The sequence below is a fragment of the Hemicordylus capensis genome, chromosome 3, assembly GCF_027244095.1.
Source record: "Hemicordylus capensis ecotype Gifberg chromosome 3, rHemCap1.1.pri, whole genome shotgun sequence".
NCBI lineage: Eukaryota > Metazoa > Chordata > Lepidosauria > Squamata > Cordylidae > Hemicordylus > Hemicordylus capensis.
This window is the reverse complement of record NC_069659.1, coordinates 259,494,042-259,517,083: the sequence shown is the minus strand read 5'-3', so window position 1 is coordinate 259,517,083 and position 23,042 is coordinate 259,494,042. Positions and strand designations below refer to the sequence as shown.

At 44.1% G+C, this 23,042-nt stretch overlaps 2 protein-coding genes across 14 annotated transcripts in view; one reads left to right on the top strand and one right to left on the bottom strand.

Annotated features, from left to right (window-relative positions):
• DHX32 (DEAH-box helicase 32 (putative)) overlaps positions 1-13,279 on the bottom strand; it is an 80,332-nt gene extending 67,053 nt beyond the window's left edge. Inside the window, exon 1 of one of the 8 annotated variants that reach the window (XR_008320334.1) lies at positions 1,442-3,709. Coding sequence is in view for 5 of the 8 variants with exons in the window: in XM_053312860.1 (XP_053168835.1) it covers positions 1,442-1,729 (288 nt within the window). In the remaining 3 variants the exon portion in view is untranslated. Of the gene's footprint in view, positions 1-1,441; positions 3,716-13,257 lie in introns of those variants that run through there. The other 7 variants (XM_053312856.1, XM_053312860.1, XM_053312850.1 and 4 more) reach the window with 7 other exon arrangements.
• FANK1 (fibronectin type III and ankyrin repeat domains 1) overlaps positions 4,628-23,042 on the top strand; it is a 101,635-nt gene continuing 83,220 nt past the window's right edge. For 5 of the 6 annotated variants that reach the window (XM_053312864.1, XM_053312866.1, XM_053312862.1 and 2 more), the window contains exon 1: positions 4,628-4,780. In XM_053312864.1, the coding sequence (XP_053168839.1) occupies positions 4,651-4,780 (130 nt within the window). In that variant the 5' untranslated portion in view covers positions 4,628-4,650. Of the gene's footprint in view, positions 4,781-16,507; positions 16,572-23,042 lie in introns of those variants that run through there. The other variant, XM_053312867.1, reaches the window with a different exon arrangement.

Below are 23,042 nucleotides of genomic sequence, written 5' to 3'. Positions count from 1 at the left end.
AGGTTAGGCTGAGAGACGTGACTGGCCCAGAGTCACCCAGCTAGTTTCATGGCTGAATGGAGATTTGAACTCGGGTCAAATCTCTGAGAGCCAGCGTGGTGTAGTGGTTAGAGTGGTGGACTAGGACCGGGGAGACCTGAGTTCAAATCTCCATTCAGCCATGAAACTATTCAACACCAATGAAACAAAGCAGGCCTACAAGAAAGAATAAGTCAAGAACCGAGCAGAAAAATGGAAAAATAAGCTACTGCATGGCCAATATTTGCACAACATAAGTGGAAAATCAGACATCACCAAGACTTTACACAGTCAGACAGGGTGTTATTGACTGGTTTGTTTTATCCAGACATCGAGTCCTTCCCAAGGACCTGGGATGGCTGAAAATAATGAAACTACAACACCAATGAAACAAAGCAGGCTTACAAGAAAGTACAAGTCAAGAACCGAGCAGAAAAATGGAAAAATAAGCCACTGCATGGCCAATATTTGCACAATATAAGTGGAAAATCAGACATCACCAAGACCTGGCAATGGCTTAAGAATGGCAACTTGAAGAAAGAAACAGAGGGTTTAATACTGGCTGCACAAGAACAGGCACTAAGGACAAATGCAATAAGAGCAAAAGTCGAAAAATCAACAACAAACAGCAAGTGCCGCCTTTGTAAAGAAGCAGATGAAACAGTGGACCACCTAATCAGCTGTTGTAAGAAGATCGCACAGACTGACTACAAACAAAGGCATGACAAGGTAGCAGGGATGATACACTGGAACATCTGCAAAAAATACAAGCTACCTGTAGCCAAAAATTGGTGGGACCATAAAATTGAAAAAGTGGTAGAAAATGAAGATGCAAAAATATTATGGGACTTCAGACTACAAACAGACAAACATCTGCCATAAAATACACCAGATATAACTGTCGTCGAGAAGAAAGAAAAACAAGTTAAAATAATCGACAAAGCAATACCAGGGGATAGCAGCATAGAAAAAAAAAAGAAATAGAAAAAATCAGAAAATACAAAGATCTATAAACTGAAATTGAAAGGCTGTGGCAGAAAAAGACCCAAATAATCCCAGCGGTAGGTGCCCTAGGTGCAATTCCAAAACAACTTGAAGAGCACCTCAATACCATAGGGGCCACAGAAATCACCATCAGCCAGTTACAAAACACAACTTTACTAGGAACAGCCTATATTCTGCGACGATATCTATAATAACAGCAACAACATTGACAAAATTCAGCCATCCCAGGTCCTTGGGAAGGACTCGATATCTGTATAAAACAAACCAGTCAATAACACCTGTCTGACTGTGTAAACAATAATAATAAATTTAATTAATTACTGCTTTGATGATCCATCATAAAACTTGTAAGCAAATGTTGTTATAAAACTATGAATGCAAATATCCAGCATTTAATTCTTCTGTAACAAATACCCACCTGCGAACTCTTGCCAGTTTTGGCATCCCCTGAAATAATCACAACCTGATGATGATGCAGACTTTCCATGAAAGCATATTTCACTTGCCAGATAGGAAGTTTCTCTCTTTCTTTGAGCAGTTTGTAGTAACGGGAAGAGTATGGCAGTCTGTCAAAAGGATTAATCTCTAAATCTTCTGCATATCTCACCATTTTTTCCTCTTCCATCTCCTCTTCTTCAGTAGAGTCAAATAATTCTGAAAAGCACTGCTTTTCAGAGTAAAAGGCCAAACAGTCCATTTCCCCCATATATTATTCCCAGCAATGAAGCAGTAGTACTGGAACTTTAATGAAGCTCTTTACACTAGTATATAATTCAAGTCCTAGAAAGTAGAGATACATATATAATCCAAAATCATCTGGTTTAGGGGAAAAAATACTTCCCAAACATTCAGTTCAAAAGTTCAACAAAGTTTCAGTCTTGAGCTTTTGTTTTGTCTTTGTCTTCTTTGTTTTCTCTTTTGCCACTTCTGAGGGCCTTGAGGGTGATTGTCCAGAAAACATATCTGAGAAAAGTGTAACAACCAAATACACCCACATTTAAAATTATTCACCCAAGGCGTTACAGTTCAGCAGACACACAGATTACTTTCTGCATATTAAATTACTGGACTGTTTCTTCAAACCAGACCATTAATAACGAGCCAGTTTGGGTTTTTTTACAGTGCAGCCTTGACTTTTCTCTTGCCAGTGTGGAAAGTGATTAAGGACTCAGCCGAGCCTCTTCTTTGTCACATGTGTCTGCATCCTGATTCACTGTGAATAGAAGGCTAGCGGGGTGGGATAATTACGGCTGATTGTCAAGCAGGTCACGTGGTTGTTTAATCCCAATACAATAGATGCTACTACTGGATGTGGACTACAAAAATGGGAAGCGCTGGCTGCTTGCAATAGCCAGATAAAAGTATCATTAGGAAAAATGTTCAGCTGTAAGCCAAGCATTCAATGCATTCTGTAACATGTAATACAATACAAGCTTTCTGGGATTTTTCTTTTTCAAGAAAAACAAGCATTGTTTATCATTTAAAATGCATTGTTGATTATAAAGAATCTTGGTTAGGTCATGTATTTAACTCCTTTCTCTGAATCAGTTAAGAATATTTGGTACACATACAGTGGAGCTGCCAGATGATTCTAACTTCAGGGTCTAGAAGTGCTGTTTCAAGTCCATATGGAGTTATATAGTCTATACTGGTTTTTGATGGTCCGCAAGACTGACAGAGACTGGTATGTGACCAGCAGGATGTGAGGTCTGCATGGCTGGCTTTCCATGCTGATTGCAGGGAATGCTGAGGAAAAAGATTTGTTTCCCCCCTGAATACTTTCTATGCTTCTGCTATCTGCTTAGTTGCTCAACTGAGAACGGAAAGACACCGTCTGAGCCTTCTAAGTCAGCAACTAGTAGTGCATTGCTGACATTTTAAGTGTAAAATCGTATTATTTGTCAATGCTTACCCCAATATTCCCAATTCTGAATTCTGCCCCTTCCCAAAAGCTGGATTCTTCTGCCTGTGCAATTACCCTAGTTAATTCTAATACATTTCAATTGTTCCATCTATATAAATGTTTTTGGCTCCACTGGTCAAAACAAGTGAGGGGAAAATGACAGCTGGGCTCTGAAGCCCAGTCCCCTGGCTATCTCCAACCATTCTCACTTCTGAGATTTCATCAGGTACTGCTAAGGCTCTTGGTTGCTTTCTTCAGTCATTCCAAAAGTGGGCATGGTGTAGCTAGGTATAGGGGAAATGGGAGTCAGCTAGTCATGCTCCATGGCCGGCCGCCAACCCCCACTGCTCTCTTTGGGTTCAGCATTTGTTTGCAGAGGCAAGCAATGAAACAGAGACAGCGGGGGTGGGGGCATGGACACAGAGCACATCAACAGCAGGGGCATAGCTAGACAACACACTGTCATTTCCTGTATATTTAGGTACACTGTACCGATTATTTGGATGAATGAAGAGATTCTGTGACAAGAGCTAGAAATCTGTTCATAAAACCCCAAAACAGAAATCCTTAGGCTTAATACCAAAATCTGCACTATTATTATTATTATTATTATTATTATTATTATTATTATTATTATTTCAATTTCTATACCGCCCTTCCAAAAATGGCTCAGGGCGGTTTACACAGAGAAATAACAAATAAATAAGATGGCTCCCTGTCCCCAAAGGGCTCACATTCTAAAACGAAACATAAGATAGACACCAGCAACAGTCACTGGAAGTACTGTGCTGGGGGTGGATAGGGCCAGACTCTCCCCCTGCTAAATAATCACCACGGTAAAAGGTGCCTCTTTGCCCAGTTAGCAGGCAAAGTTAGCAGGTTTTAAACTGCACTTGTTTCTTAATTGTAGATTACACAACCATAGCAGTAGATTTGATAGCAGCAGCAGCTACAAATATATCCTGAGTTGATAGAGTTGCCATGCCCCCTGTAATTTCGGGTTTCACACAGATTTTAAGCATCTCACCAGATTGCTTAGCCCACCCAGATTTGCCCAGATTTCTTTCTTTCTTTCTAAGCTCTAGCCCTTGTAGAAGCGGAGTTATGGAGCACACGTGCAGTCACTATTCTGCTCAAAAATTATTTTCAAGCCAATTTACATAATATACAAATTAGGCACCCCCTCAATTTGGAAAGCCAGAATATGGCAACCCTATGAGTTGAGAACATTCAGAATTCCATTTCCAATCACTGAAATGCTTCCTTTCCCCATCAAGGTCCTTCAGGACTCTGTTTATTAGGAATTTCTGATTTCTGTAGGAAAATAACGGGAAAGTGGCATGATTTGTCAGGCAGGCTGAGCCCTGGCAGGCACCTTATTACAAATCACACAGAGGATGCTGCACAACCTGCTGTATCGACATCTAATCTCAGGGGCCTAGTGAGACATTTTTCATTACAGGAGCAGAAGGGCTGGGGGATAGATCACCATAAAGGAGGCTTCTGGCAAAAGGTTTTTATAGGGAGACAGAATTATTTGCCCCATTTGTCTCCCTGTTGTTACATTAGACAGGGATGTAGTGATCCCTGCCTAATCGTCACCCCTTCCAACTGCCTTTGGGTGCTGAGATAGTTAAAAAGCTCCTGGGTGAAGGAAAGGGCTGTGATGGGTGGGTTTCTCGCTGGACGTCCGTCCGGTTTCCTCTTCTTCCTCCTTCTCCTCCATGCCTGGACTCCAAGCCGGGTTTTCCACTCCGGACTGGGCCGTTGCGTTGTTATGGCAACGGGACGCTGGGCGCGGCCTTGGAGAGTGGTGGACCCTCAGCAGCGAGAAGGTCATGGAGCGCGACATAGGTGAGCGGGAGAGGGAGGCAGACAGGAGGGAGCAGGGCGGTGGGCAGGAAGGAAACGGGTGCAGACGCAGGGGTTGGTAGGCTACTTTAGAGACCCAGACATCGGAGGAGGGGGCGATGAGAAGATACAAGGGCAGCGAGAGGAGCAGTGAGGAAGCTGCCGGTTCAGAAGTGCGGGCCCGCCGGGCTCTCCATAACAGCCCCCCCCCCCCACCCGGGGCATGGCCATGCCCAGCCACCCCTACAGACAGTATCGGCGCTCCGTCCCTGCGCGTCCCCCGTCCACTACCCCCTCTGCAGCGGAGATTCTGATTCGAGGTTCAGCCCCGGAAAAGACGGCACCACAAACAAGACTGCTTCTGAGTTTGTGAAGAGTGTACTTCCCTCGCTGCAGAGCGATCTCATCCAACCCCACCCACAACTACAAAGTCTCTTTAGCCTTGGCAGGGTAGTAGGGCGGGGGGAGTATTGAGATCGGAGAGAGATGGTTTCTCCTGCGCCGTTTGAATCCCCGACCCCAACACCACTTTTAAAAATAAGAAACTGCCCCTGAATGAGAGAGATCGGCGAGGGGAGCTGTGTGTGAATGAGTATAAAACCTCTCAAGGAGCGCTGTGATGAGGACGCACAGAGAGAAAGTAAAGGAGAGTCTCGCTTAAATGGAAGTTGGGTTTGATCCCATAAGAAAAAAGAGAAGAGTGAAATGCTAGAATAAGGCTACCATACTCCCCCCCCCACGATAAAATTTTATGGTAATAAGATCTCCACGACAAACAAAAAGTCAAAGCTGCAACTTTTCTCAGCACGGAGATGCACTGAAAAGGAAACTCCGCCTGTTGAGCATCTGTAAAGGCACAAGAGTGCTGCCAGAAAATGGGTGACAATCCTGGAGTGGAGTGGAATCAGTGTACTCTTGAGTCCTAAGGCTGCCAAATCAAACTATTAAAAACAAGGACACCGTGTCTGAAACAAGGTGCATCTCTTATCTCCTCTTCTGGAATATTTGGTCACTCCTTGGTTTGAGGGGTGGGGGGGTTAAGGAAATTGACAAATCCTCAGTTTACAAATCCTCAATTTACAAATCCTCAATTTAATGGATATATAGTATGTAATTCCTGCTGGGGAAGGAGGGAAGCCTGGTGGTGTGAGCCATAGGTATGAGAGGAGGGGCAGAGAGCATATGGTGCGTTTGATTCAAGGAAGGGCACCAGGAATTTAAGTACGGAGGAGAGTGTGTTTGGTTTGGAATAGAACATAATATGAGAAGATAATGCCAGAAAAGTAGGAGTACTGCGATTGTGAGGAGTGTGTAGCATGATTTTGTGTTGTGGGAAATGAATGGGCAGCAGTGCTGAAATTATGTAAGTCAAGTATCTGAGGAAACTCTTTTAGAGGCCCGGCATAGTTAGTAAGAAATAATATCGTCTCAGAGTTGCATTGTACACTACTAGATGACATTTTAATAACATTTGGATGCTGTATCTTAGGAGCCAGTTTTAATGTCATTTGATGCAGATAAAAATAAACGTGTGTATACAATTCATGGGCTTGATAAAGAAGCAGTTGTACTTTGAAAAATCACTAGTGGAAGTAAGTAGTCTGTCACAAGATTCAATAAAAATACACCAGTTGAATATGATTAATTGTGTACCTTTGGAACCCATTGACTAGTCTCTTATCAAAGGTATTATTGTACCTTTGCTGTCTTCTTTTTCACTTTTTTCAGGTTCTTTTTTGCTGGGGTGGAATTGCCCTGGGCCTCACAGAGAGAGTGGACCACATCAGTATTGACAAATGGTACACTCCAAATGAGAAGAGAAGCGGGTGTGGGTGTCTTAAATGAACATTCAGCCCTAGGCATCTCATAAACCTAAACAGGTCCTGCCTGTTGGCATTCCTTGTAAGATTCTAATTTATCTCCACTCTTCTCTTTGTGGTTTTGATCCAAACATCCTGAATTATATCACTTTCGCTGTGATCATGATGTAACCACAAGGTTCATTCATTTTGTTTATCTATGCCGACTTTGTATAGATCAACTCACACAAACTAGCTCATTGTTGGTGCACGCAGAAAAGTGCTTATAGAGCAAAAGAAGATTGTTCATGCAACAAGCTACATATTAGGGAAGAGGAAAATAATAGAGGTCACTGCCAATAAAACCTAGAAGAAAATTCCTTTCTGATACCAAACAGGTATTGTTTACATTTTTGATGTGATCAAAACCCACCATATTGTACCAAGAAACACATGTATTTGGGAGCATTGCCAAACTGTCCCAAATCTTGTCACTGGTTGTTGACATTTCTGTTGCCTGAGAAAGCTGGGGGGACCCTAAGATATTTTGTAAGGAGGAGAAATCCTTCCTGACCTCTATGGACCATAGCCGAGGCATCGGAAAACAAACTTCATTATATACTTTTAAATGTATCCAATTAAGTCTTGAACCTTTGCTCTCACAACAGTTTCAAGGCAATATTTAAAACCTTCCCATTTCTAATGTGAATTTAATAGCATGCAATTTATAGCCATTTCTTCTTGTACCTACATGTTAATAACCTAAATAGCCCACTTCTTCCTTCTGATATTACCCCTCTGAATAAATGTAAATATCAAGATATATTAGAAGAAAAAGGGAAGCATGTTATATATTACATGTTTCTCCACCAGTTTGCTCTTTATTAAAAGTGTCCCTATTTACTGCTGTTCTGTACGTGATCTCCTCTACTAATTGAAACCACAGCATCAGAATACGGTAGCAAGATCAATAAACCATGCTTTGAAATAAACCATGCTTTGCTTTGGTGGCTGGAGACCATTGCTATTTGACAGTGTTCCAGTAGACTGACTTTCAGCTATATTTCAGTCAGTGATGTATTACTTGATAGAGTAATAGAACACTTTAATAGAACAGTGGATCTTTTAGAACTGCAGTAATTAGATTATGGTTGCAATCCTGTTTGCATACATTTGGGGGTATGTAGCACTGAAATAAGTAGGACTTACTTCCCAGTGAATGTGCACAATCTTGGACTGTATATCACTAGCTGTATGACCCTATTCCAGGGAGATATCCACTGAGAGGGAATAGGATCATTCCTTAATTCCCTTGTGCTAGCAGAGTCCCAAAATACATTGGCATAATGAATCTATGCTAGTGTATCAACATCCTTGTGCTGGTGGAGGCTACTGTTGGCAAGAGCCCTTATGGTAGCAGGACACCACCAGTGCAAGGAGGGGAAAGTGCACCTACATGAGTGTGGCAGGGAAGGAGTGAATACTATGCTTCTTTCTGCCTGCTGTGCCCCTTATGATGGCATGATCTTGTGCCAACAAAATAGGTGGTGTAACACCCCCACTGAAGTAAATGGAGAACTTTCGGCAATGGCCCATTCTGCTTCTTCAGCCACAAGAGAGGATAGGCTTCTGGCTAACTGCAGCCAGTCACAGCACACAAACAATTGTGAACAAACAAGAGTGTAGAAGTCCCAGCAGGGGAGCACAGATCTTATATATCAAGCTCCATGGCACGGCTTCATAGCTCTGCATGAAGAGCCATGTTTAGAGAACTAGGAGCATTCTCTGACAGGGTTTTTAGCTTGCTTCTCCACTGGAATGGTGGGTGTGCATTCACACATCGGCTGGATTTGCACCAAATGCCATGCGAGATATTGGGGAGCACTTCACACACAAGTCAGGTTTTTCATTGCGCATTAGAGCCTAGCCCAATTTATGTCCGGGGTTAAAAATCCACTTTTTGCATTGGGTTTTTTGGGCAAATTAGAACTTGCAGTAAAGCCTCACAGTAAAGCCTGTTGTCTGGGAAAGCTCCAGGAGCACACAAGAAAATTTTGATAATGGAGCATTTTACTTAAAACATATAGCCAATATTTGAAGAGAACAAGCAAACAAAAAAACAAACAAAAGATGAAAAATGTCTTCTCAGAATCCTTACAGGCATCCCTCCTCAGGTATCCCTCCTCAGGTATCCATACACTAACCTCTACCAGGAATTCCAACTCCCCTGATGCAACTGGGCCTGCAAAATCAAGGTACCCTACACAGGTAAGCAAGATAGGCTGTCCAAAGAAGGAGAGACAATGCCTCGAAAGAGAACTCTTGCATCTCTTCCATCCACTCCCCTCACTCAAACACCCAGGGGCCCATCAGAGCCCTGATAAAAAGTAAAAGATGACGAAGTTCCAGTGTAACCACCTGAGGCTGTTCTCACACACAGGCAAAACCAGGATAGTGAAGCCAAGCCTAGTCTTGTCTGCGTGTGAGAACCAATGGGATTGCGCCCAATCCTGGCAGTGCCTCGGCGACAAACCTGCTAAACCAGCCACCCTCTTAAATGCTCTCTCAACCCTGTTTTTCTGATAGTTTGCCATCCCTGGTTGATTACAGCCAGGACTGGGAGACTGCAGGGCTCCTGACCAGCATTGGGGGAATTCCCACAGCTCACCGTGCATCTGCATTATGGGCGTTCCAGAGGCGGGGCGATGCCTCACAGCACCCCAACCCTCCATGCTGCCAGAGAAGGCAGCTGCACATCTGGCAGCTGTGTGATCTCCACAATCAGACCAACAGAGAGGATAGTCTGCAGGGGAGGTAAGCTTCTTGAGGCTTCCTCCCTTGCCCCTTAAAGCCGTTTCTCCAGATTGTGAGAAAGGGCTCCCTGTATCAGATAGGTGAGTATTGTCTAAGTGACCATACTGTCATCTACTATGAAGCTTCTCTAAATGTCAGGTGGCAGGGGAACTACTAATAGAAGAGTGTGGTATGGATCTGGGGCCACTGGAATGGAAAGGCATTTAGGTGGCCACATCTTTTCTCAGGTGCTCATCCTAATTGGCACCTAGCCACAGACATTGTCTGCTGTAGCTGCTCGCCATTAATCATCACTATCCCCAAGTCTCCACAGGCAACCAGGTTATCCTTCTATACCTACAGGGGCAAGGAGGTTCCCCACCTCCACTTCCCACAAGCGAGGCCTACATCAGTAGCAGCCATAACTAGCGGGAATCCAATTGTTTCTTTTTGTTCTTGCAGTGCTCTTGTGTCCTTTCAGACTTCAAAAGGCAGCAGAGTAATAGGTGCATCAGTGCCCAGCATGGATAGGCAGTAAAGGGGAAAGCTGCACCTGTTATTCCCCTGTTTTACGCAGTTTTTTCAGGCATAGGGGTTCTGCATCTACACAAAGATGTAAATAAACAATTAGAGTTCTTGGCATCACCATGTGGTAATCACTTTTTAAAAATACTGTAAGTTCTTTCATACTCTCTACTGAGAACCAGACTGGATAAGCAGATTATGTGACTGGAGCCTGCATATTTTTAAAAATTTAAATAGCAGCTGCACAGGAGCCCCTGGTGGCGCAGTGGTAAAACTGCCGCCCTGTAACCAGAAGGTTACAAGTTAGATCCTGACCAGCCTTCCATCATTCCAAGGTCGGTAAAATGAGTACCCAGAATGTTGGGGGCAATATGCTAAAATCATTGTAAACCGCTTAGAGAGCTCCGGCTATAGCGCGGTATATAAATATAAGTGCTATTGCTATTGCTAATCTAGATTGGGTCCTCTTGGAGTGGGCTTTAACCATATGCCATCACTACAGTCCCGGTCTGGATCAGGTCTCCCCATGGCTGCTATTTGGTCTGAGGGGAAAGGTCTCATCAGCACCAATGGGAGTATTCCTCCTGGGATAAATAGCTGCAGGGGCCTCCAATCTGGGTTGTGGCAAGGGTTTAAGTCCTGCCACAGTCCTGGTCTGGATTGGAGCCCTCTGTAGCCATTATTTAAAAATCAAACATGCTGGCTCCAATCACACAATCTGTATTGTCTAGTTTGGCCCTTTAGCTACAGTTCATTGTCTTGGAGAGTTTTCCTGAGCTTGGTTAGACAAGCTCAGAATTGCATTGTATGGTCCCCTGAAGCGGAAAAAAATAAAAATAAAAATAAAATAAATTCACATTTGGGGGAGCTTTTGTCCAGGGCTTAGATAAAAAGATGCTTTAACTAAAAGCAGAGAAACACTTTCAGTTTTTGTGATTTGTTTAACTGTGCAATAAAAGGTTTCCCACATTGCACATATGCCTGCTACGTAGTCTGAACTCTGCTTTGTCTGTTTATGTGCCGAATTTCATTTTACATCTTGAGCTTCACCAAGATTATTTTGTCCTCCTTTTTCTATATGATATTATTTCTTCTGGTGCATTCTGTAATGCCTTTCTCATTTTGTATTTTTTTCCCAAATGTCCAAAACTGGCTCAATGTCCTTAGAAGACTATTAATAAGCTGAGACTCTGGGGAATTTTCTTAATTCATTTTAGCAAACTTTTATAATATGATTTAAAAGATGGATTCTGATAGATTAATATAGCCATTTAAGCATTGCAGTTTAAAGAGAAAATGTAGTTTTGGGGTTTTTTGTGTGTTTTTTAAAAAAAGACTATAATTAAAATGCTTCATAGCATGACCTTACATGGGATTTTCTTGCCTTTTCATATTTTTACTAGCACTTTGCAGTAAAAGTAGGTTGATTAGAGCTATAGGCTTCTAAATTGTTATAAAGAATTATACACATTTGTGCAGTTCTTTGAAATAATTAGAAATAGTATTCTGATCTGTCAGATCCATTATATTCCTCTACACTAGGCTTTTTATTACTTTTAAGTGTGGCTTTTATAAAGTGATTCATTAAAATAAAAATATTCTCACTGTGCAAGACCTCTGAGTTAGAAAGGACTAAATCATTTAACAAAAGATATCAAGAGTCTGAAGTTTCAAAATAGTGTGCCAACTTGGTCTTGGCCTTCTATCAAAGAGAAATGTTTAAGTTGCCAACCAACTCATCTTCTGCCAGCCTCATCTGCCCCGCTCAATCTAACCACCTGCTCTGTGCACACTTCACTGTACTTTGTTGCTCCAGTGGGGCAGGTAGGAAGCACTTCTAATATAACACCAGACATATGCAGGTGCTTAGGACATTGTCTTCCTATAGCAGTTGCTTTAGGACAGGGACACTTTGTCTAAGCCTAGGCATTACCAACCTAGAATCATTACTAGGACATGCAGAGGGCACAGACAACTCACCACAGTTGGTAGAGCCTCACCTCTAACTTCCCCGCAAACATTGGAGACACTCACACTTGTTAAGATGTAGATGTTAATGCCTGCTTGCAACCAGCAAAACTACTCCAGCTACCAGAACCATTAAAACTCATCAATACAGAACTGCACTTGCCTTAATTCAAGTGTACAGACATGTTAAGTGAACTGCTCTGAAGTGAAGTGCACCGTGTAATTATTTATTTGTCAACAGATTGAGCTATTGTGCTACCTCACTTTGTTGGAAGAATGCTGTGATCAAAGGTACAGTAGCTTTAGGGAATAACAGGGAAATATCAGTGGGCTCTAGATCAGTGTTCTTCCTTGTAAGACCCAGGTGTCAGTGGTGGCCCCCTGAGATGGAAGTTTGGGGCGGTGTGCAAATAAAATACAATGAATAAAATATTGGGCCTGTGTGAAAACTCAGCTGAAGCTGAATATTCTGCACAGTCCCCCTGGCACCATATGGAGATGTCCATTCTTACTGAGCAGTGCTATGCTTTGCCCAGTGCTGGTGGAGTTCCTTTAAGGGAAATTGAACCCTCTTGAGCCCTGCACCATCTTGGAAGGCATGCATGGAGTGCTGGGAAGTGTGCTGCTTCCCAGTGCTTTCCTCTTGGCGCGCTTAAGAGTAGACTCCATCTCTCTTAAGGGCCCTCCCAGCAGTGAGAAAAGTGCAGTGAGGAGGTCAACACAGAGGGAAACAGCTCTCACGTTGGCTTTTTGCCTTCAAGTGACCTCCACTTCAAATATGACCTTGAAAAACATCACCTAAAAAATAGTGAAGCTCACTGCTCTAGATAGTTAGGCTGGTGTAGTGGTTAGAGTGCTGGACTAGGACCGGGGAGACCTGAGTTCAAATCCCCATTCAGCCATAGTGGTTAGAGTGCTGGACTAGGACCGGGGAGACCCGAGTTCAAATCCCCATGCAGCCATAATACTAGCTGGGTGACTCTGGGCCAGTCACTTCTCTCTCAGCCTAACCTACTTCACAGGGTTGTTGTGAAAGAGAAACTCAAGTATGTAGTACACCGCTCTGGGCTCCTTGGAGGAAGAGCAGGATATAAAATGTAAAAATAAATAAATCATCATCATCATCATCTGAAGTCTTGTCATGGGTTTGGATCTCTGGTTAGTTAAGCCTGATGGCAAAATCTATAAACAAACAGGGAGAATAGGTTCAGATTTTTAGAAACCACTTGAGAGCAACCAATTAAATATTAATGCATGAAGGTAACTTGCCTTCAAGTTGTCGAAGAATTGATTGTATGAATTATTATCCCAAATAAGGTCATCATTTTCAGTTTCTTTCTAAATCAAAGAAGTTGTGCGTTTGGGGAACATAAAGAAGTAAAATAAAACATTCACCTGTATTTCTTTCTTTCACTTTAGAACTTTGTGTCTTCTGTAACAATAGAATAGCTTTGTGTCAGTTTTTGATTGTGACCTATACTCTAAGTCACGTTAGAACGTTCAGGTAACACTTCATAAGCCACCTGCCTCTTCTACTGCACAAGGTTTATGTGAAGTACTTTATTCTTCATGATATTTTAAAATTACATACTTGTAGTTGCTGCTAATAGGATGTTCAGTAAATTAGTGTGTCTTGTTAAGAGGGTAGAAATTCTGTGGGAAAAATGCCAACAAGCTTATTATCAGGTTTCATTGCAGCTCTCAAGAAAAATGCTCTTTCCTGCTCTTAGATGTTGTTGGTACCAGGCAATTGTAATACATGTCTTGATGCCTTAATGAGTGTTGTATTCTATCTAATAATCTTTAATGTTGTGTTGAGAAGTTCCAGTGGGGATCCTGTAGTGTAGAGACTGTGGGGGATGGAGTAAGAAAAGGAAAAGGGAGAAGAAGAAAATGGAGCTGTTTATGAATAAACATTTAAGTAAATCTACATAAGATTTTTTTGTGTCTATGAGAGAAGCAGCTATAAAACAATGAGGAACACTGTATAAGAATATAAACATGTGTGTGTGTGTGTGAGAATCATGCTAAAGTTATGTAATTATTACTTCTCAATATACTTGATCATTATTTCTATAGTAATTTAAGTAGTGTAATGAAAACAATTATATTTAAAACTTCATTAAAAGTCAGCATGCTGTTGGTTTTTCACTGAAAATAGCCAGGCTTAATTAACATAATATATGGTTTTTTGTTTTGTTTTTTAAACATTAGAGTCTAAAAGGAACATATTTGAGGCAGAGTGGTTTGTGGGACTGAGCAGGAGGGAAGGGTCCATAGTTTTGCTCTCCCTGCTTGCTGTAGTGAGTGTGCCATTGCCTTCTGCTGAGTGTGACATATCCCAAGCTTGGAGCTAGAGAGCAAAGTAGAATCATCCACTCAGTTGTGCAATGCTTGCAAAGCTCTTAGAAGTTCCGAGCTATTCAGGAATGATCCCTGTCACTTTCCTGGCCTTAAGGCTGAGAAGAAGGCCAGGGGTTTGCTGCTGCTCTTCCAAGGTGTTACCTCAGATTAGAAGGGCAACAGCAAGCTGACAAGTCCTGGCTTTGCCCTCCAGAGCTTGGAAAGTGAATGAGAAATTGATTTGCTCCTGCTGCTGCTCTTGTGAGTTGCCTGGAGTGCCACAGAATACCATGGGTAAACCAACAAGCCCCATCTTTCCTTTCTGGAGCTGGAGGGTGCCACTACTCTTCCAAGCATCTCAAAAGCGCAGTAGCAAAACAGCAAACCCCAATCTCCTTTCCAGCTCCAAGCTGGAGAAGATGGACAGGTATAATCCCTGCAATTGCACTGAGTCTGAGGCCTCAGAACCAACTCAACAGTGATCATGATCCCCACCTCCTCTCTGGCTCCAAGCTGGACAGGAAAATGGGAGCTTTAATGCTATGTTGAAATGCAATGTGATTGCAGGAAGGATCCCCACCCCACCCCAAATTCTGAGAGCTGGGAAGGGTTGCAAGAGATTGTCTATAACATCATGCTGCATTCAGAGGTCCAGCATCAAGTCAAGGACAAGACCCCAGCCTTTAAAGCAGGCATCCCCAAACTGCGGCCCTCCAGATGTTGCTGAACTACAACTTCCAGCATACCCAGCCACAAAAAATTGTGTCTAGGGATGCTGGGAGTTGTAGTTCAGCAACATCTGGCGGGCTGCAGTTTGGGGATGCCTGCTTTGGAGGAAGGGAAGGGTTGTGATGACCACATGTTTGTAGTGGGCCACCAATGCCAGCCAAACTTTGTGGACCTCTGGAAGAGGGCCCCTGCACCTGCAGAATGTATAATATTGCTGCAGCATTGTCATTCTTTCCGGACGAGAGATTATTCACATCTAAATTGAACAAATGAGCTTTATGGTTATGTGGCAACAATGCTTGAATAAATCCATTTATCTGACATGAGTGGCTAACTAAATGAACCATTAACTTATATGTGATGTAATAAGGAGGACATCGGTCTGAGGAACAGGGAAACACTCCCTTAGCAGGGACCCCTTCCTTGGGTGATACACCCATATCATCTCGCACAGAGGATACTCCTCTAGGGGGTGGGGGCCTCTTAGTAGTGGGTGATTTGATCATTAGGGTCATAGAGAGATGGGTCTGTGAACCACGTGTAGAGCGCACGGTTACTTTCCTGCCTGGTGTGAAGATTGTGGACATCACACTGCGTCTAGGTAGGCTGTTAGGCAGTGCTGGGGAGGAGTCAGCTGTCATGGTGCACGTTGGCACCAACGATCTTAGAAAATGCAGTCAGGATGTCCTGGAAGCCAAATTTAGGATGCTAGGTAGCATACTGAAGTCCAGGACCCCCAGGATAGTGTTATCTGAAGTGCTACCTGTTCCACACGCAGGGACAGTGGAGCTGAGGCAGGGCAGAGCTGAGGGGTCTCAATGCATGGATGAGACGGTGGTGCCGGGAGGAGGGATTTAGATTCGTTAGGCACTCGGATAAATTTTGGGGAAAGTGAAGCCTGTACGAAAGGGAACCAAGATGGAACCAGATTGCTGGCACTTAAAATCAAGAAGGTCGCAGAACAGCTTTTAAAATGACACCTGGAGAATTGCCAGCAGGAACTGGGTGGTATCTGCTTCGGCCAGCAAAATCCCCTAAGGTGTGAGGGGCAAAATGTTTCAGATAAACCAGAAGGGGACAGAGTAGAGCCAGGAGTTGAGCAGAAGGAAACACAGGACAGCTTGCCAAATAGGTCAAATGATGGCAAGGGGGATAGCACACGTCAACACCAGGTGTGTAGGTGTCTATATACCAATGCAGAAGCCTCTGAGCCAAAATGGGTGAGCTAGAGTACTTGGTTACTAATGGAGTACTTGGTTACTAATGAAAACATAGATATAGTGGGTGTAACAGAAACCTGGTGCAATAGTGAGAATGATTATTCCTGGATATAAACTCTATAGAAGGGACAGGGAGAAGAAGATTGGGGGAGGAGTGGCACTGTCTATCAAAGAAGGGATAGATTCCAATAAGCCAAAAAACCCCTAGGTGGACTGGAGTCCTCCACAGAATCATTATGGGTAACATTACAGGGATTGAAAGGAAATGTGTTACTAGGAACATGCTATCTCCCTCAGGATCAAAGCGATGAGAGTGACCTGGAGTTGGAGAAACACATAAGAGAGGTGTCAGAGACAGAGCAGTAATGATGGGTGACTTCAACTACCCACACATAGACTGGATAAATTCACATTCAGGTAATGACAGAGAGGCCAAATTTATAAACGATCTAAATGACTGTGCCTTAGAACAGTTAGTCACGGAACCAACCAGAGAGATGGCGACTTTGGATTTAGTCCTGAGTGGAGCCCAGGACCTGGTGCGAAATGTCAGAATTGGGTAGCAGTGACCATAGTGTGATCCAATTCAGCATGTATGCAAGTGGAGAATTGTCAAGGAAGTCCAACAAAGATGTGTTGGACTTCAGAAGAGGAAACTTCTCAAAAATGAAGGGACTGGTAAGAAGGAAGTTGAAAGTGAAGGTCAGGAGGGTCAAATCACTCCAGGAAGCATGGAACTTATTTAAAACCACAGTACTAAAACCACAGTTGGAATGTATACCAAGAAGGAGGAAAGGTACCACCAAGTTCAGGAGGACGCCAGCATGGCTAACAAGTAGAGTCAGGGAAGCTATAAAAGGGAAGAAGAGTTCCTTCAGAAAATGGAAGACCTGCCCAAATGAAGAGAACAGGAAGGAACATAAACTCTGGCAAAAGAAATGCAAGGAGACAATAATAGATGCAAAAAAGAGAGTCTGAGGAGCATATAGCTAGAAGTGTCAAGGGGAATAACAAAAACTTCTGTAAATATATCAGAAGTAGAAAACCTGCCAGGGAAGTGGTTGGCCCCTTATATGATGAGGGTGTGAAAGGGATTATTACGGAAGATGAGGAGATTGCAGAGAAACTGAATGAGTTATTTGCATCTGTCTTCATGGCAGAGGATACTGACCATATACCCGCTCCACCATTGATCTTTTTGGATTTAGTGGCTGAGGAACTGGGCCAATTTGAGGTGACAAGGGAAGGTGTTCTAAACTGCCTTGAAAAACTAAAAATTAACAGGGCCAGATGGCATTCACCCAAGAGTTCTGAAGGAACCCAAATGTGAAATTTCCAATCACCTAGCAAAAATATATAACTTGTCCCTACAATCAAACTCTGTACCAGAGGACTGGAAAGTAGCCAATGTGAATCCAATTTTCAAAAAGGGTTCCAGGGGGGATCTGGGAAATTTCAGGCCAGTCAGCTTAACTTCGGTGCCAGGTAAATTGATGGAAAGCATACCTAAGGGCAAAGTTGTTAAGCATATAGAAGAAAAGGTCTTGTTGAAGGAGAACCAGCATGGCTTCTGCAAGGGAATGTCTTGCCTCACTAACTGTTTGGAGTTCTTTGAGAGTGTCAGCAGGCATGTGGATAAAGGTGATCTGGTTGACATAGTATACTTGGACTTCCAAAAAGCTTTTGATAAAGTTCCCCACCAAAGGCTCGTGAGTAAACTTAGCAGTCATGGATTAAGAGGACAGGTTCACATCTGGATGGGTAACTGGTTGAAGAACAAGAAACAGAAAGTAGGAATAAATGGACAGTTTTCACAACAGAGGTAGACAGGAAGTGAGGTCCCCCAGGGATTGGTACTGGGACCAGTGCACTTTAACTTGTTCATAAATGATCTAGAAGTTGGGGTGACCAGTGAAGTGGCCAAATTTGAAGATGACACTAAACTATTTAGGGTAGTGAAATCCACAATGGATTGTGAGCAGGGGTGGAGCCACCATTGGGCGAATGGGTTCAAAGAACCCAGGCTGCCATTAATCAGGGGCCGCATAGATGCCCCCCATGTCAGACACGAGGGCGTTACTTTGGTTACAAACGGGGCCGCGTGGCCCCGTTTGGAGCTGAAATTGGTCTGCACTTGGTTGGCAGAGTAGCTGGAGTTACTCTTCGTGCCTTAAAGGCAGGGATAACTGCCCCTGGTCTCACTGCCAAAGCAGCGGGGCCCATTGATCTCCCTCCCAAACAGGGCTGCACAGCCCCGTTTAGGAGAGAGATCGGCCCGCACTGCATTGACTGCGCTGCTGGAACAGCTCTCCCTGCCTTTGCTCTCCCTGCGGCAGGAACAGCTCTCCCCGCCCGGCCCTGTTTGGGAGGGCCCCTGCATGACGTGGGGGTGTGGCGAGCAAGACACCAGGGGGCTGTGGCGGTGGCCGCACACGGGCAGCTGCCAGCCTCCCTATGCCGCTGATTGTGAGGAGCTCCAATAAGATCTCTCCAACTGTGGGCAACAAAATGGCAAATGTGGTTCAATGAAAGCAAGTGTAAAGTTATGCACATTGGGGCAAAAAACACCAACTTCACATATATGCTGATGAGATCTGAGCTGTCAGTGACTGACCAGGAAAGAGATCTTGGGGTTGTGGTGGACAGCTCATTGAAAATGTCGACTCAGTGCGCAGCGGCTGCGAAAGAGGCTAATTCCATTCTAGGAACCATCAGGAAGGGGATTGAAAATAAAAATGCTAATATTATAATGCCCTTATACAAATCTATGGTGCAACCACAACTGGAGTACTGCATATAGCTTTGGTCACCATATCTTAAGAAGGATATTGTAGAACTGGAAAAGGTGCAGAAGAGGGCAACCAAAATGATCATGAGGCTGGAGCACCTTCCTTATAAGGCTAGGCTACAGAGGCATAACTAGGGAAAACGGCACCCAGGGCAAACACTGAAATTGCGCCCCCCCTCTGCCCACCCCCCCAAGCGCCCAGAGCCTTTGGATGGATAGGGCAGTAGTATAGAAATGTAATAAAAATAATAATAAATACCACAAATGAAATAACTTACCACGATGGCTGTGGGCGGCGGGGGAGCAAGCGGAGTCCGGACTCGTCCCCATAGTGGCGGCCGCCACCAGAACAATGCCGAGGCCTGCCGTGTGGCCCGGCGTCGCTAACCAACTGAGATGGGGCAGGAGCGGGGGTGAGCAAGCGGCAAGCAAGGTCCTTGACTTGCTACACCGCAGCGGTGGCCAGTGCCGCAGCGGATGTAACACAGAGCGCGACGCCGAGGCCTGCCGTTCGGCCCGGTGTCGCTTCTGAACTCCAAGGCGCGCCTGCGCAGTTTCAAGCTTTGGCGCGCAGGCGTGCCTTGCAGTTCAGAAGCGACGGCAGGCCTCGGCGTCGCGCTCTGTGTTCCGCCGCGGCACCGGTCCTTGACTTGCTACACCGCGGTGGCGGCCAGTGCCGCGGTGGATGTAACACAGAGCGCGATGCCGAAGCCTGCCGTTCGGCCCGGCGTCGCTTCTAAACTGCAAGGCGCGCCTGCGATTACTGCGCAGGCACGCCTTGCAGTTCAGAAGCAACGCCGGGCCGAATGGCAGGCCTCAGCGTCGTGCTCTGTGTTACATCCGCCGTGGCACCGGCCGCCGCCGCGGTGTAGCAAGTCAAGGACCTTGCTTGCCGCTTGCTCACCCCCGCTCCTGCCCCATCTCAGTTGGTTAGCGACGCCGGGCCACACGGCAGGCCTTGGTGTTGCTCTGGTGGCGGCCGCCGCTGTGGGGACAAGTCCGGACTCCGCTTGCTCCCCCGCCGCCCACAACCATTCTCTTACCTCGGAGGACACACGGCAGCAGGCGGCTGCCTCCTGCAGGGCCAGGCTCTCTCTTGCTAGGAGAGAGACAAAAAACTTTAGGCGCCCGCGGCGCCCAGCAGCCAGCCAGAGCCAAGCAATGGGGGGGCGGGGGCGCCGGGACCGCTCGTGGGGGAGGGGGCGCCACGCGCTCCTTTGCAGACTGCTGCTGCGCTGCCACTAAAATAAATTTTTATTTAAAAAATAATTTTTTTCGGTAAGGGAGGGGATTGGCGGGGGGGTCATGGCACTTTTTGGTGCCCCCTACCAAGTGGCGCCCGGGGCACATGCCCTGCCTGCCCGCCCTACCATTAGTTACGCCCCTGCTAGGCTACAGCATCTGGGGCTCTTTACCTCGGAAAAGAGACGACTAAGGGGTGACATGATCGAGGTGTATAAAATTATGCATGGATTGGGGAGGGTGGACAGAAATTTTTCTCCCTCTCTCACAAAACTAGTACCAGGGGTCACCCCATGAAACTGAAGGCCGGGAAATTTAGGACCGACAAGAGGAAGTACTTTTTCACACAGCGCATAATTAATCTATGGAATTCTTTGCCTTGGGATGTGGTGATAGCCACCAGTTTAGATGGTTTTAAAAAGGGCTTAGACAGATTCATTGTGGACAGGTCTATCAATGGCTACTAGTCTGGTGGCTGTGGGCCATCTCCAGCCTTGGAGGCACAATTCCTCTCAATACCAGTTGCAGGGGAGCAACAGCAGGAGAGAGGATATGCACATACCTCTTGCCTGTGGGCTTCCCAGAGATATCTGGTGGGCCACTGTGTGAAACAGGATGCTGGACTAGATGGGCCTTGTGCCTTCTTATGTTTCTATGTTATGTTAAGAGTAGTAAGATCAACAATATGTTTCTAATTTTCTTCCTTAGGTGTGAGATTTTTTAGCAAATGTTAGCAATTCAATATTACTGTTTTTGTGAAACTGGTCATGGCACAATGTTTTGTTTTGTTTTAATTTTAATAATGTAGAAGTTTCCGTTCAGCTGAGATGTAAATACTTATGTTCTTTAAATGTGGGACCTTGCCTGAAATTAATATAGCTGGATTAAAAGAAGCACTCTGAATTAATGTTAAATGGATGTTAGAATGCAAGATCTCTTTAAAGAGTTACTGTAGTCTTATTTTCCCCACAAACAAAGTCTGTACACTTATCCAAAGTTCCTTTTACTACAGAAAAATCCTATACTCAGGGTACTTCAGGAAGCAAGAGGGAGGGATTGGGGCTTCTGAAGTACACTTGAGTGGGATATTAAAGTTTGTCAGGCAGCTGTTGCCAAGGTTTCTGACATCAGGGCTTTTTAGTGTTTTCCATGGAAAATGGAGCAGAATAGATGGCTTCAGGACTGAAGCCACACAAATTTCTGTTCTATTGCTTCTAAAGCACTCCGTAGAATTGAGCTGCCCGTGACAGAAGATATAATTCAATTGTTTGAGAGGCTTCTGTTATCTGTGATTATTGATTATCATTAATCATTTTGAATTATAGCCATTCTATTCTGAGGTCTTAGGGTTGGATAGTTACAGTGGCTGACATTCTCTGCAGCCCTCTGGTGACAGAAGAAGTGCTGCAGATCCACAAGGAGCCTTCAGTGTCCCTGCAGGACACACTGCAAGACCAGATGTGGAGAGGGAGGGAGGGGCGATTTTTGCAACTCTCTCCTCCAAAAGCCCTTTCCACTTGTATACATATGTTCCTGAAAGCTGCACAGCTACGTCTCCCTACAAACCCTATTTTAGAAACTGTGAGTTTGAAATAAACCTCTTCTCACAATAGTGTTTATTTTTACTCATTAATACTTTAATTATTTGAAACCAGATGTTGATGCTGATGCACCTACAGGCCTTACCATGAATCAAGGTGAATTATCTGTCTCCGGTAGTTTTTCTTGGGTGCAATTAAGGGTAGTGGACAGTGTGAGAAAGATTTGAATAAAGGGCACAATGAACACACTTGGACGTTTGCATTCAGATGTGTAAGAGCATAGTCTAGCACAGCCCCTGTTCATTTCAATAGGACTTTGAACAGGGAGCCCTCTTAGTAGAATGTGACCCATGATAATTAATGAATGTGACCTATGAGTGTGGGTACCATTTTGTTTTCCCACTATTAGGCACCCAAATTCTTTGGACCAGCCCTGGATGCACCAAGGGTGTTCCTTAGTGTAAGTGTTCTAGTAATGCTCATGATTCGGGGCTTGGGTCAGCTTTTGCTCATGCTGGGTGTATGTAGAAGGGACAGAACCTCGCCACCCCCAAGCTGTAGAGTTGCTCTACACTTAAGTATTGCAAAATTGCTTTCATTTCATTTTTTTCCATTTTGTTTTTGCTATATCAGATTATTTTCAAAGGAGAAATCCAGTATTGTACAGAGGAAAAGATCTTTCTAAACTGAGTAATTCTGCTTAAGTAATTGGTTTAAATAATGGAAGCAGATTATTAAAAAAGTCCAATCTGTTTAATTGTTCATTATTCATGAGTTTCAAATGCCTCCAAAGAAGTTAAACTCAAAAGAAGTTAAAATTGACTTTGTAGTAACAGATTACAAGGTTGACTGACTTGGAACTTTGTCTGGCAGATATGTTTGTTTGTTTTGCTTCTTTAATTTTTTTTTTTTTTTTAGAAAGATGAAGCTGATATTTCCCAGTCTACTAGAAAAAAAATAGTAACTAGTGCTAGGCTACTCCTGTCAATTTTTCTTTCTTGGTATATACCCTAAAGCAGGGTGGGTGATCTTGGCCCTCCAGCTGTTGTTGAACTACAGTTCCCATTATCCCCAACTATTGTGGCTATGGATGATGGGAGTTGTAGTTCAACAACAGCTGGAGGGCCAAGATTGTCTACCCCGCGCTAAAGTCTACAATTGCCACATAATATTCATTCATTCATTCATTCATTCAGTTTCTATACTGCCCTTCCAAAAATGGCTCAGGTTGGTTCACACAGAGAAATAATAAATAAATAAGATGGATTCCTGTCACCAAAGTGCTCACAGTCTAAAAAGTAAAACAAGATAGACACC